Source organism: Chanodichthys erythropterus, chromosome 20, assembly GCF_024489055.1.
Source record: "Chanodichthys erythropterus isolate Z2021 chromosome 20, ASM2448905v1, whole genome shotgun sequence".
NCBI classification, from domain to species: Eukaryota; Metazoa; Chordata; class Actinopteri; order Cypriniformes; family Xenocyprididae; genus Chanodichthys; species Chanodichthys erythropterus.
The window spans coordinates 2,265,222-2,281,276 of NC_090240.1; the positions used below are offsets into that span (position 1 = coordinate 2,265,222).

Below are 16,055 nucleotides of genomic sequence, written 5' to 3' on the forward strand. Positions count from 1 at the left end.
GAGCAGGAAACAAAACATACTGCTAACATGTTCTTTTCTCTCAGTGAGAGGTACAGAGGAAAATATATCCTTTAACATACATTGAAGAAGTCATTCAAATAATTTAACAGACATATACATTTTGATTAATAACTTAAAAGATATATATTGAAGCGGCAGTGGATTCCAGAATCCACCCCTTCAAGACCAACCTTTAATCAATGTTAATGCATTAACCAAATTAACATTGAATCAACGTTGAATTTTAAGTTGATTTTTTCATCAGATTTGCACTCTGAAATAATGTTATTTCAATGAAAAATAGATCAACATGGTTGTAAAATCAATGTTTTTTCAACCTTAATTAAACCACCTATTTAACATTGAATTAACATGGAAACAATATCAAATCAATCTTGCTTTATGTAGAGCAAGATTCTAATTTCAATCAGAGACAATGCAAGGGCAGCAGTTAATATGGTTTTAATGAACAATTCACAACTTCCTTCAGTTTACATACAAATGTATTCATTTATAACCACACACTGTTTGAACAGGAATTAACATCACATTCAGGAAAAACAAGTGGCTGTAAAAATGGCATTTCATGGTGACTAAAACAAATAGACCTGGGGCCTGTACCATGAAGCCGGATTAGCTGGCTAGCCAGGTAAGTTTCAGATTAGTTTGCGCCAGTCCTGGGTTTTAGGTACCATTAAAGTAACCTGACTTTTAGTGGTGTTCATCGCCATAGTATCTTACACTCCACGGCTAACCTGCTCCGGGGCAGGTTATGTTCTGGGTTAGAGATTTCAAACTGAAATTGGACCAATCAGACTTAAGCTAAGTGACACTGACACACCCAACGCAATAAAGTCACTCCCCCAGTTTCTCTTCCTCCAAATTAAAGGTCATTATATAGTAAAAACAAATATTTAACGATGAAATTGTCTGGTTTTAATGATAATATAATTTATATGATTTGTATAATTATATGATCTATAATGTTATTAATCCATTACACACACGCAAGTTTAGTGTAACAGTTGTTATTAAGCACTTATTTTCGATGAATATTAATATATATAGATCATATGTAATATAGGCCTAAATAAGGTGTAAATATACTCTTTAAAAATGACTACATGTGACTTTGTATGTTTAAGTCTCTATCGCTATATATTATCAACTATATAAACTAACTTCACAACTTTCACTTGCACTGATAGAGAAAGATCATTTCTTTTATTTGTCCTCTTTCACAGACAAGTATTTTCCATTAGTGTAAATGCATTTAAATTCTTCATTTTCAGCGAAAGAGTTTTGAATCGTGCTGGCTCTCTCGCGAGAAGTGAATCACAGTTTATTTCTGTTGCAAGGCATGTGATTGGCTGTTTGCCACTGATGTCACGGATTCATGTGCACGCGCTCCACAAACTCAGGATCAAAGCCTGAGTTGACAGAGAAAGTTGATGATCAGCATCATGGTACCAACAAAGCTGGATTGGAGTGGTTTGGTTTTGTCAACTCGAAACTAATCCTAAAACCCTGAGTTTGTTCAACTACCATCATGGTACAGGCCCCTGGTTTCACAGAAAAAGCTTAGGCTAAGCCAGGATCAGACCTCAGTTGAATTATTTAAGTAGATTTTATAGACATGCCTTAGAAAATTGTTTATCTTGAGACAAAACAATGGCAGTCAAGTCAAATTTATTTATATAGCGCTTTTACAATTGGTAATTGTTTCAAAGCAGCTCTACATATTAGAAGCACAGAAAAAAAGGGAAGTGGCTAAAAATAAGCTGTACAAACAAGCGTGGTAATGTGTAACATATACAAGATGGTGCTACATTAAGCCAATGTCGGCTGACTCCCAGGGGTGGACAAAAAACCCCTAGGAGAAAAACCCAGCGTGCTAGCACTGGGAAAAAAGTCCTAGGAGGGAAAAAAACCCTTGGAAGATATATATAATATATGTAAATGGACATGGAGATCAAAATCTGAATTATACATTTTTATTATAGAGATTAAAAATAGATTATATATAAATATATGTAAGCGGATACGGGGATTAAAAATCTGAATTATAGATGCAGCCAGAACTGGATCTGTAGGCCCATTGTCTCTTGGGCTACGTTGTAGTCAGGTCCAGATACAGGTTCTCCATCTGATCTGGATACGGCCTGGATCCAGCACCCGGCAAACCTCAGGATAAGCAGAGAGACAGATATTAGCGTAGATGCCATTCTTATTCTGATGTACAGGTATATCTAGTGTTATAGGAAATGTTCTCGGTTCCGGCCAACCTAATTATTGCAGCGTAACAATCCTTTTACGGATTTGAAAAATGTTAATGTATTGATAATGTGTTATGTGTATGCAAGAGCAAAGAGATGTGTTTTTAGTCTAGATTTAAACTGACAGAGTGTGTCTGCTTCCTGAACAATGCTAGGAAGATTGTTCCAGAGTTTAGGTGCTAAATAGGAAAAGGATCTGCCGCCTTCAGTTGATTTTGATATTCTGGGTATTATCAACTGGCCTGAATTCTGAGATCGCAATAAACGTGAAGGACTATAATGCATTAAGAGCTCACTTAGGTACTGGGGAGCTAAACCATTTAGAGCTTTATAAGTAAGTAGCAAGATTTTAAAATCTATACGACGGAGCCAATGTAATGTTGACAGAACTGGGCTAATATGGTCATACTTTCTGGTTCTAGTAAGAACTCTAGCTGCCGCATTTTGGACCAACTGTAGTCCGTTTAAAAGCCGAGCAGAACAACCACCCAGTAGAGCGTTACAATAATCTAGTCTTGAGGTCATGAATGCATGAACCAACTGTTCCGCATTTGTCATTGAGAGCATATGTCGTAATTTAGATATATTTTTTAGATGGAAGAAGGCGGTTTTACAGATACTAGAAACATGACTTTCAAATGAAAGATTGGTATCAAAGAGCACACCCAAGTTCCTAACTGAGGACGAAGGTTTAATGGGAGCACCCGTCAAGTGTTAGAGAGTATTCAAGGTTTTTTCGTGAGGAAGTTTTTGGTCCAAAGATTAGGATATCAGTTTTTTCAGAATTTAATAATAAGAAATTTCTTGTCATCCAGTTTTTAATGTCAGCTATGCATTCTGTTAGTTTTGTGAATTTGTAGGTTTCGTCAGGGCGCGAGGAAATATAGAGCTGAGTATCGTCAGCGTAGCAGTGAAAACTAACACCATGCTTCCTAATTATCTCTCCTAAGGGCAGCATGTACAGAGTGAAAAGCAACGGTCCTAGTACTGAGCCTTGTGGTACTCCATATTGAACCTGTGATCGATACGACATCTCTTCATTAACTACTACAGACTGATAACGGTCAGATAAGTACGATTTGAACCATGCCAAAGCAATTCCACTAATGCCAATATAGTTTTCAAGTCTTTTTAAAAGAATGGTATGATCGATAGTGTCAAAAGCAGCACTGAGATCTAATAACACTAATAGAGAAATACAGCCACGATCGGATGATAGGAGTAGATCGTTTGTAACTCTAACAAGAGCAGTCTCAGTACTATGGTATGGTCTAAATCCTGACTGGAAATCCTCACAGATTCCATTTCTTTCTAAAAAGGAGCACAGTTGTGTTGAAACTGCCTTTTCTAGTATCTTTGACAGAAAAGGTAGATTCGATATTGGCCTGTAATTTACTAAATCTCTCGGATCTAGTTGAGGTTTTCTAATAAGAGGTTTAATAATAGCCTGCTTAAAGGTTTTTGGCACGTATCCTAGTGTTAAGGATGAATTAATTATATCAAGAAGTGGACCTACGACCTCTGGAAGCATTTCTTTCAGTAGTTTAGTCGGCATTGGGTCTAGCATACATGTCGTTGATTTTGATGATTTGATAAGTTTAGATAATTCTTCCTCTCCTATAGCGGCGAATGATTCTAGTTTTACCTCAGGTACATTACAGTGCACTGTCTGAAGCGAAACTGTAGACGGTTGCATGTTTTTAATTTTCTCTCTAATATTATCAATCTTGCAAGTAAAGAAGTTCATAAAGTCATTACTGCTGTGCTCTATGGAAACGTCAGCAGTTGAATCTCTGTTTCTAGTTAATTTAGCCACTGTGTCAAATAAATACCTAGGATTATGTTTGTTTTCTATTAAGAGACTTGAAAAATAAGTAGATCTAGCATTTCTTATAGCAGTTCTGTACTCAATCATTTTTTCTTTCCACGAAAGGCGAAAAACTTCTAGTTTTGTTTTCTTCCAACTACGTTCAGCTTTTCTAACAGCTCGTTTTAGAGCCCGAGTGTGCTCATCATACCACGGCGTTGGATTAGTTTCCTTAATCTTCTTTAGACGTAAAAGAGCGACTGCATCTAATGTGCTGGAAAAGAGAGAGCCAATAGTTTCTGTTGCAGCATCGAGTTCTTCTAAGTTGTCAGGTATACTAAGGCGATGAAACTGCTCGGAGAGATTATTTATAAAGCAATCTTTAGTGGTAGACGTGATGGTTCTACAATATTTATGGCTTGGTGGTGATTTTGTAGCCTTGGCTAATTGTATTATACACGAGACTAAATAATGATCTGATATATCATCGCTCTGCTGCAGAATTTCAACAGCATCAATATCAATTCCATGCGACAGTATTAGATCTAGGGTATGATTACGACAATGAGTGGGTCCTGACACGTGTTGTCTAACTCCAATAGAGTTTAAAATGTCTGCAAATGCCAATCCAAATGCGTCTTTATTATTATCTACATGGATATTAAAATCACCAACAACAAGGACTTTATCCGCAGCCAGTACTAACTCTGATAGAAAATCAGCAAATTCTTTGATAAAGTCAGTATGGTGCCCTGGTGGCCTGTATACAGTAGCCAGCACAAATGTCAACTTACATAATGTTACATAAAGTACCATCACTTCAAAGGAATTATATTTGAAATTCTTTTGAATTGTTCTGAATATATTACAGCAACACCTCCCCCTTTGCCTTTCTGTCGAGGATTGTGTCGATAATCATAACCTTGAGGACTAGATTCATTTAAAGTAATGTAATCGTCTGGTTTTAGCCAGGTTTCTGTCAAACACAGCAAGTCTATTGTCTGTGATAATTTCATTTACAATAAGTGCTTTTGAAGAAATAGATCTAATATTCAGTAACCCAAGCTTTATCATTTGTTTATCTGATTTATCTGTGATTTTCATTTTTTGAACATCAATTAAATTTTTACCCTTAAAAGGTTTCGGAAGTTTTTTGTATTTACTAGTTCGAGGTAGAGACACAGTCTCTATGTGATAATATCTAGGTGAAAGAGTTTCTATGTGCTTTGAATTATTTGAGATCTGTGACGTGAGGCGGCTAGTAGACGGTCGGTTTAGCCAGTTTGTCTGCGCCCTGATCTGGCCCCTGGTTTGTCGTATAGATTTTAAAATCTTGCTAATTACTTACAAAGCACTAAATGGTTTAGCTCCCCAGTACCTGAGCAAGCTCTTAATGCATTATAGTCCTTCATGTTTATTACAATCTCAGAATTCATGCCAGCTGATAATACCTAGAACAGTGGTTCTCAAACATTTTTCCTAGTGGGCCGCACAATGGTCCAAATGAAAGTCTCACGGTCCGCATATAATTTACATATGACGTCACCAATACAAACCAATCAGATTAAATGTTATCGTATAAGCAAATACTATTATTATACCTAGATGTTGCACACAATAAATAAATAAAAACTAACTTACTGACATTAGCTTTACAATAATTATCAGTAATGCTCAATGAACACACAAACTGTATAAATCACTTTAAGTTGCTATTTAATTCTGTATGACTTTATGGCTTTCTTCAACAGCATTGCAATAGTCACCAAACGCATTGCGCATTGTAATTACAATCTCTGATGATATCAAGCATTCTGTGCTGTCGCAATCCCTCGCGCAGCATCGGATCCGCGAGCGCGCGCAGAGTTGGACATTCCAGCCGCGGGTGCGCTGATGCGGTTATTTTTACTGAAATAAAATACATCAAACAAACACATCGATTTCACAGTTCAGTCTTTTGAAATTGTAGGTTTTGCTTGTCAAGTAGCCTAGTTTACTACAGAGCAAACAGGATGGCCGTCCATCTCGCTCAACTGATTCTTCCATTCTTCTTACCTTCGATGCTGACTCTTCTTGTTTGCATGTGTTCCTTCATTGTATGTTCCTCATTTTGTTTTTCTCCTCTAATAACAAATTTGACCATTTTTGACCAGGCTTAAATTTACAAAATTAATGGCTACTGTTTGAATTCTTCCTAAGCGCGCACTTGTGTTGGTTTCGTTAACTGAGTGATTGCGTCAATAGTCTACATTGCCTGATGTCTGAAAATAATAAATGCTCACCAAAATTATTTTATATGACAAATAAAGCATTATAGCTCATTTATATTTATTTAATTCACTTTAAATTTTAAAACAAAAATAAATTGTATGCTATAATTTTTTTTTATTTTTTTTTTTTTTATTGTGATCGGCATATCGCGAGCCGCATTTACATTCGTGACGGGCCGCAGGTTGAGAACCACTGCTCCACACCAATTCAAACGCTTGCTGCAGTGAAGTGTCGCGTTGCGCGACTCACGCCCAATTACACTCACTGGATGTCATGGCAACTGAATCATCGAGGAAAACTTTAAATATCTCGCCTTTGCTTTAATTTCTGACCATCTCCAAAAAGACATAAAACACTAAACAAATGATTCTGGCATGCGTTTATCAAAGTAGGAAATCCAGACTTTTTCAGAAATATGCAAATTTGCTAGCATAACTACAAAATACACAAATTTAGACTTATTTTTTCTGAAAATAAACCAAAATAGAATATTCTTACATTCAACTCAGAAAGTACTCCTTGATGAGGTCTTCAGGACTTTCTCTCAGGAAAAAGATAAGGGCCTTCAGGACACACTTCTCAGGTGAATGTTTTCAGTCTGTGATAAAGCAATTGTGATTATTTTTCTTATTTAAAAAAAAAAAAAAAGCACAATAATCTGTAATAGGGAATCAATTTTTTGCAGATATGCAATAGCAAAGGACAAGAAAATATAAAAATAACTCATATGCTGGCCAAATTTGCAATTAATATATTTATGGACAATACCAGCAACACTTGTGGCGTTGATGGATCCAAAAAAAAAAAAAAAAAAAAAAAGGGGAGGGAGGGAATTCAATCCGGACCCGCCTCAATTTCGTATTTCAACAGCAGTAATTACCCTTAACACAATTACTGCTGTTGAAATACGAAATTGAGTCCAGACTTTGAGAAGTGCTGACCTAGAATATCAAAATTAGTGATCGACCGATATTGATTTTTTATAACCGATACCGATTATTTGCATGTTTATGTACCCGATAACCGATATGCAGAACCGATATTTATTTACTGTTATACTTCTGTTTTTGACAATTATGACAACACAAATGAGCTGAACAAACCATTTTATTTATAACAATCACTCCCTCCTCGCATACAAAAAAAAAAAAAAAAAAAAAAAACTTTAATGAATAATATTAGCTGGAAAATATAACATTGTCAGAAAAGTAACAAACAAAACAGCATACATCATTGCATTTTCCAACTAGTGTTATTAATTATTATGTTTTGTCGGTCTAGACTCTAGATCATGAAATGCTTTCTGACAAAGTGCTGTAACTTATCTATGCATTTACACAAAACTATAAATTGGGCTACTCAACCGCGATCGCGTGTGGAGATACTAAATAATTTCCACAGAGCTGCATTTATTTAGATTTGTATTAACTAAATAATGTTATATTATGTAGTAAATCAAATGATTATATAATCTAATAAAGTTAAACAGCACTTGCCAGTTGGCATTTTATGATCTAAATTTAATCTAAGGTTAAATCATGAAATGCCAACTGACAAAGTGCTGTTTGACTAACTTAATCAACCGCGATCGCGCATGGAGATAATAATTAATTTCCACAAAGCGGTAGGCTATATTTATATGTGTATTAGCGAAATAATTGTTATGTAGTAAATGATAATATAATCTAGGGTTTCAAAACAAGATAATCTTGTCAAAAGTTTCATTCAGTGGCCGTGCCTCCTGATCATCCGTCAGTTGCTAAGCAATATGAACGAACTTTTTCTTCTAGACTAATGGTGAGCAAATACAACAGATAGAGAATTAAATTCAGCGCTTTTATTTTCAACATGCACTCATTCACGTCTGTTTTATTTAATTCATGTAAAGTTACTTCTTTATTGGGGCAGGACATGGCGAATTACACTACGTGACTCAATGAGTTCGTCTCAGTTGTTTAGAAACAAAGCTGCATAAATTAACTATATCAGGAATTTATGTCTCCGATCTCATTTGTGCATGTCTGTTATGTTAAATAAAGTTGATTAATTAAAGCAAACCAAGTAGAACATATACTTTACCTGTGCACTGAGTTGTTGTTGACTGATCTCCTCAGACGGAGGAAGTCTCAAAACGGCCACAAGATGGCGCCATAAATCGGCGAATCTGATATTACAAAACAGATACCCGATTATGGAAAAATGCTTAAATATCGGGAAAAATATCGGTAAACCGATACATCGTCGATCACTAATCAAAATCAACCACAGGCGGTAGATCCTTCTCCTTTTTGGCACCCAAACTCTGGAACAATCTTCCTAGCATTGTTCGGGATGCAGATGTAACCCGTTTACAAAATCTAGATCAAAGAAAAGGAAGAAAAATATCTACTTTGGTCTGATCTCACCAAATACAATTAATTCCTATTTATGCTAGTATTTGGAGTCCCGGGTTCGGGGTCTCACACCATGCACTGAATCAAAAAAAAAAAAAAAAAAAAAAAAGGATTACAGCTGTATAATTATGTGTGTCTGCACTTGCATGAATATATAGTCATTTACAATACTAACTAGGTGAATATAGAATTAATAAAATAAAATGAATACTAAAATGAATTATAGATGAATTATAAATAAATGAAACGCATGAATTAGCTTCAATGAACTGTAACTGTATTCTCTGAATTCTCTTCATTTTGCTTTGCTTCAATTTCAGTATGCACTTAAACACTGCACACATCACATGAAAACATTCTTTGCCCTTCACAAATCACCAATTGAATACAAAGTATATTGTTCATCAACAACAAAGAAAAGAAAAAAAAAATCAGTGTATTTGAGTGTATACTTAAGTCCAAGAGGAATATAAATGACTCAGTTCCGTTTGTGTGGATATGTCTCAGTTCATTCTGTGTGTGTGTGTGTGTAAATGCCTACAGTCGTTGCAGGAAGAAACAATGAAGATACGATGAAGAAACGATGCAGATACGATGAAGAAACGATGCAGATACGTTGAAGAAAACAAGCCGAGTCCTCAGATGACGCAATTACTATGTAGTGCAAATCCAGCGCGGCTCTCCCTCACTGCGCGACTCCAACACGACCGCCGAACGTTGAGACAGTCCAATCTCCTCAAACTTTGGGGTGCAACATCCAATCGCTAATGCAATAAAACAGTTCAGACATCAATTTAGAAAAATAGTGATGAAGATGGGCAAGATTAATAATAGCCGCATACGTGGCTCACATCTCTCTCTTCAACGAGCTGGCGCGCATGTGACGTCAGCATCCATCACCGAAATGCACAACGTTTACAACTTTTAAACTTTAACAACATTATTTCATAACATAAACGTGCAAATAGCTTTAACAAGTATATACATTCAGCATAAACACTTTACAAGTATGGTATTGCACACTTTATACCCATTTAACATACAACATTAACCATCCGCATTTCATTATATGAACAAACACATATTTAAACAATATTTACGAAAATAACGAATGATTGTGACTTCCCTAATGCAATAAAACAGTTCAGACATCAATTTAGAAAAATAGTGATGAAGATGGGCAAGATTAATAATAGCCGCACATGTGGCTCACATCTCTCTCTTCAACGAGCTGGCGCGCATGTGACGTCAGCACCCATCGACGCTGTAACGAAACGTGTAGCGGTTATTAATCAATTTATGGATGAAATATGAATATAATAATTCATAAGGTTATGAATAAATTATGATTCATATATCGACCCAACGGGGAATTAAACATATATTGTGAATCAATTACAACGAATTATAATCAATTACATATATGATTAGTTCTGGTTTAATAATTATTTAGAGAAACTGTTCGTTTGTCCAGCAAACTAAGTCCCTCACAGAATATTATAAACAGAGTTATTCTCTGGCCATGAAAATAACTTGCTATTATAACATCAAAACATAAAGCGATCGGAAAAACGTTAAAGTGACTTGGTTTTCAGCTGAAAGAACAAACAGAACAATCAAGCGTGAATAACGTTTTAATATATACAAACTACGAATACAGAGGTTATACATCTAAATATATATATATACAAGAAAATACACACCTATGTACAAGAGTGGAAGTAGAGAAGGAAAGAGAGAAGGCAAGTAGCAAACTCACAACCAGTCCTAAGCCAGCACGGAAATCAGTTTCATCATCTAAGATTGAGAAACGGCAGTATACTTGCATTGGTTGCGTGTGTCGAATTGCAGGTTGCGTGCTCCTTTTGAAGTCACCAAAGTGAGGAAGTTGCACCTTTCTGTTTATCCTCGCAGGTCCACAAAAATGTCAAGTGGGCTCATCTTTGGCAGATCTGTTCAGAGCCGCGATGAGGTTTTACAACCCAGTCCAGCATGCTAAAAGCGTTCTGAACATACCCAAGTTTATTGATTATCCTGATACGTGTGCATACGCTACAACGCGTTTCTTTTAATTATTTTCGTCAGTCGCGAAAACAAATAAATAATTATAAAAATTAAAAAAAAAAAAAAAATGTCTGAACATTTTATGCATTAGGAAAGAGGAAAAAAAATACATAGGAACACCCTCAATTAATTGGGTGGGTTACATCCTCCCCTGCTGAAACTCTGATGTCCTCATCAGATACTTAATTTGGTACATTACCTACAAGGCTAAACAACAATTCACTTTGAGTTTGTTGCACTCTCATTTGTTGTTGCATCATTTCAATTACTTGACTGAAATACTTAGATTTGGGTTCTACATTTGCACACTGCATCCCACATTGTGCTTTCCAAACAAAATCTTTCAATTGACTTGGGGGTCTCTTTTCTCTTTGGGACCTCCTTAACGCAATAGGAGAATCAATTCTCTTTTCAGCACACAACTCATCAGGATGTACTGACATCTCTTTAACCTCATCCACTAAGGATGCGACATCTTGCTGAATTACAGCCTCACAGCTCTCTTCCACCTTGTTCTCAATAGATTCTGCGCTTTGCCAATCACTTTGGCGCATTTCAGCTTCTTGCTCATTTAACAAACTGTGAGACACAGAAGATTCAGTGACTTCTCCTTGATCATTCAATTCAGAGACTTCTTGCAACGCTGTCCCCAACTGAAACTCTGGGGCATAAGGGTTCAGAGATACCATGGGACCCTCGGCTTCCACATTCTTTTCACAACATTCAGCTTCCAAGCTCCCTTCCAACTCATGTCTACGCATCTTGCGTGTAACTGCTCTTTCAACAACTGGAGCCTCCTCGATCTCATCAGGACTGGTTGGAAAAAACCCACATGGGAGTAAAAGATCTCTGTGCAGCACACGCTCAGGGCCTTTACCATTCTCAGGCCGAACAACATATACAGGGATCTCTGCATTAGGCTGCTTTATCACCACATATACGGTGGATTCCCAACGATCTGCAATCTTATGTTTTCTGCGGATATTAACGTTCTTAACAAGAACGCGATCGCCAACTTCTACCGTAGCAGCTGTCACTTTCTTATCCCATCTAGCTTTGTTCATCAGTTGCCTCTTTTCAGAATTTTGAATGGCCAATTGATAAGCATATCTCAGCCTTCGGTATAGTAAACGTGACAGGAGTCTCATGCTTTACATTTCTCTCCACAGGAGGTGAATCAGCTTGAATCGCAAAAGACACTTTTGATGCTGAATTGGTAACTACAGACTGCATCGCTGCTGGCATTACATTACAAGATTTTCTTGGAGCAGGGGTTGAAGTTGAAGGGCCCCTGTCTGCACCATCAGCTTTGTGTGCAAGCTTTGTCACTACCTGCTGGCTTAGCTCATCAACATCTACGCAGTGTAGTTTCGCCAAACTCTCTATTTGTGCCAACAGCTGATCAGCCATATTATCCAAGGTTTTATCTGAATATTCACTGTATAGTGATGTTGGGGCGTTAGAGTGATGTTGCACATCTTTGTTCTGTCTCCCATCTAGTGGCACGATTCCCCATACATTTTGGTCATCTGCATTCAAATATTCTTCTTCGGCTATTAATGGGGTAGTAACCTCCTGAAATTCACAAAGAAGCTCTCCTGGGAATTTGTCACCTAACCACTCAATTTTCCTCACTTCATCAAGATGGTCAAAGAATCTCCTCACTTCCACAAGAGTAGTCTTTGGGTCTACTTTTGTAAGCAATACAGATCTTTCAGGATCAAAATTATGTAGCTTACACAGATCCATTGTGAAGCGAAAGGGGAAAGAAAAAACTAAAGAGAGAAGAAAGAAAAAAAAAAATTAAAATTAAGAAAATATTCAGAATAGTTTGGACCAAAACCTAATTGTGTCACACAAGCGCAGCCCCACAAGTTGGGCGCCAAATTTTTCTCTCTCTCTTCTGTAACCCGTTTATAAAATCTAGATCAAAGAAAAGGATGAAAAATATCTACTTGGGTCTGAGCTCACCAAATACAATTAATTCCTATTTATGCTAGTATTTGGAGTCCAGGGTTCGGGGTATCACACCATGCACTGAATCAAAAAAAAATAATGAGTACAGCTGTATAATTATGTGTGTCTGCACTTGCATGAATATATAGTCATTTACAATAATAACTAGGTGAATATAGAATTAATAAAATAAAATGAATACTAAAATGAATTATAGATGAATTAATTATAAATAAATGAAACACATGAATTAGCTTCAATGAACTGTAACTGTATTCTCTTCATTTTGCTTTGCTTCAATTTCAGTATGCACTTAAACACTGCACACATCACATGAAAACATTCTTTGCCCTTCACAAATCACCAATAGAGTGCCCCAGGGATGACGCGTTTTTGTAGGCAAAACCCGGAAGCGAGTTAGCATTTTAGGAGTTCCGGTTCCAACGCCGTCAAGTCTATGGGTTTTCTGAATGGGTTTTTGCTAAATCGCCTGAAATAAGGTCTGTGGTTAACAAAGCCTCTAAATACTTTCACGTTTTGATCTATGACATAAAACACACCAGATATAACCAACTTGTGAGTTTTTAAACTTTTACTGTGTCTTAAAATCGGCGGTTGCTAACAACTTGCTAAAAGGGACTACTTCCTTTGGCGGGGACTTCAGACGTCATCATTAAAAACGGGACATTTGGACAGCATTTCTCATGAAAAAGTGGAAAAGTATTCATAACAGCACAGATCATAATCAGTGAGCATGTTTTTAAATAGAGTTGTTTTTTAAATACAGTTTGAGGAAGCTTGGTGGTGACGACGTTGATCCGCGACCATGGTGTTTTGTAGTCCGTTTATAGCCTACTCTTAGCCTTTTATATCTGATGACTTTATTTAGGCTTCAAAATCTATAAATGTTGTGTTAACTTGTAAAGATTTTCTTGATAGAAAAAACGTGTAAGTGTCATAACCCTTTGTTAAACACAGAGCTTATTTTCTGCGATTTTTCAAAAGTCTATGGGAAAAATGCATAGGCTTTCGATCGAGGGAACCCTTGCGCTGCTAACGTCAGGGTTGGCCTACAAAAACGTGTCATCCCTGGGGCACTCTATTGAATACAAAGTATATTGTTCATCAACAACAAAGAAAATAAAATAAAAGAAAATAAAATTAAAAAAAAAATAAAAAATCAGTATGTGTACTTGTGTATACTTAAGTCCAAGAGGAATATAAATGACTCAGTTCCGTTTGTGTGGATATGTCTCAGTTCAATCACTTGTGTAAAGTTGGTTTTATATTCGCACATTCGGACTTCTGATAAATTCAGACTTTCCAATAAATGTGCAATAAATTAATGTTTGCGAATTTTAAGCAGTGACATGATATTGACAACCAACGATTGTCAACTTACAACATTTTTCACAGTCGATCAAAATAGGCAAGTATTGTTTTAATGGCATATTTACTTGTGAATGTCCACTGAATGTCCAATGTAGTGTGACTAACAAGGCTATTGAATACGGATGTCCGAATGTGCGAATATAAAACCAACTTTTCCCAAGTAGTTCAATCTGTGTGTGTGTAAATGCCTACAGTCGTTGCAGGAAGAAACGATGAAGATACGATGAAGAAACGATGCAGAGACGATGAAGAAACGATGCAGATACGATGAAGAAACGATGCAGATACGTTGAAGAAAACAAGCGGAGTCCTCAGATGACGCAATTACTCTGTAGTGCAAATCCAGCACGGCTCTCCCTCACTGCGCGACTCCAACACGACCGCCGAACGTTGAGACAGTCCAATCTCCTCAAACTTTGGGGTGCAGCATCCAATCGCTAATGCAATAAAACAGTTCAGACATCAATTTAGAAAAATACGTTGTATCACCGAAATGCATACAACGTTTACAACTTTTAAAACTTTAACAACATTATTTCATAACATAAACGTGCAAATAGCTTTAACAAGTATATACATTCAGCATAAACACTTTACAAGTATGGTATTGCACACTTTATACCCATTTAACATACAACATTAGGCTAACCATCCGCATTTTATTATATGAACAAACACATATTTAAACAATATTTATGAAAATAACGAATGATTGTGACTTACCTAATGCAATAAAACAGTTCAGACATCAATTTAGAAAAATAGTGATGAAGATGGGCAAGATTAATAAGAGCCGCACATGTGGCTCACATCTCTCTCTTCAACGAGCTGGCGCGCATGTGACGTCAGCACCCATCGACGCGTTTCTTTTAATTATTTTCGTCAGTCGCGAAAACAAATTAATAATTATAAAAATAATTTTAAAAAGTAAAAAAAAAAATGTCTGAACATTTTATGCATTAGGAAAGAGAAAAAAAAAAATACATAGGAACAACCTCAATTAATTGGGTGGGTTACACAGACACACTCTGTCAGTTTAAATGTAGACTAAAAACACATCTCTTTAACCTGGCATACACATAACACATTCATATTTTCAAATCCGTTAAAGGATTATTAGGCTGCATAAATTAGGTCAACTGGAACCGGGAACACTTCCTATAACACCGGATGTACTCGTTACATCAGAAAAAGAATGGCATCTACGCTAATATTAGTCTTTCTGTTTATCCCGAGGTTTACCGTAGTCAAGTCAAGTCAAATTTATTTATATAGCGCTTTTACAATTGGTAATTGTTTCAAAGCAGCTTTACATATTAGAAGCACAGAAAAAAAGGGAAGTGGTTAAAACTGTACAAACAAGCGTGGTAATATGTAACATATACAAGATGGTGCTACATTAAGCCAATGTCGGCTGACTTCCAGGGGTGGAAAAAAACCCCTAGGAGAAAAACCCAGCGTGCTAGCACTGGGAAAAAAGTCCTAGGAGGGAAAAAAACCCTTGGAAGATATATATATGCAAATGTATATGGAGATCAAAATCTGAATTGTACATTTTTATTATAGAGATTAAAAATCGATTATATATAAATATATGTAAGCGGATACGGGGATCCTGGGCTACGTTGTAGTCAGGTCCAGACACAGGTTCTCCATCTGACCTGGATACGGCCTGGATCCAGCACCCGGCAAACCTCAGGATAAGCAGAGAGACAGATATTAGCGTAGATGCCATTCTTGTTCTGATGTACAGGTATATCTAGTGTTATAGGAAATGTTCTCGGTTCCGGCCGACCTAATTATTGCAGCGTAACAATCCTTTAACGGATTTGAAAAATGTTAATGTATTGATAATGTGTTATGTGTATGCAAGAGCAAAGAGATGTGTTTTTAGTC

General features: G+C 36.5%; 1 protein-coding gene across 2 annotated transcripts in view; it reads right to left on the reverse strand.

The window, feature by feature from the left end:
* Nucleotides 1-485: 485 nt before the first annotated feature.
* The window catches only part of si:dkey-96f10.1 (6-phosphofructo-2-kinase/fructose-2,6-bisphosphatase), a 265,841-nt gene continuing 250,271 nt past the window's right edge, over nucleotides 486-16,055 (reverse strand). The window contains exons 14-16 of one of the 2 annotated variants that reach the window (XR_010892805.1): nucleotides 8,434-8,518; nucleotides 6,853-6,952; nucleotides 486-2,184 (exon numbers count right to left, since the gene is read on the reverse strand). Coding sequence is in view for 1 of the 2 variants with exons in the window: in XM_067370438.1 (XP_067226539.1) it covers nucleotides 8,465-8,518 (54 nt within the window). In the remaining variant the exon portion in view is untranslated. Of the gene's footprint in view, nucleotides 2,185-5,528; nucleotides 6,953-8,433; nucleotides 8,519-16,055 lie in introns of those variants that run through there. The other variant, XM_067370438.1, reaches the window with a different exon arrangement.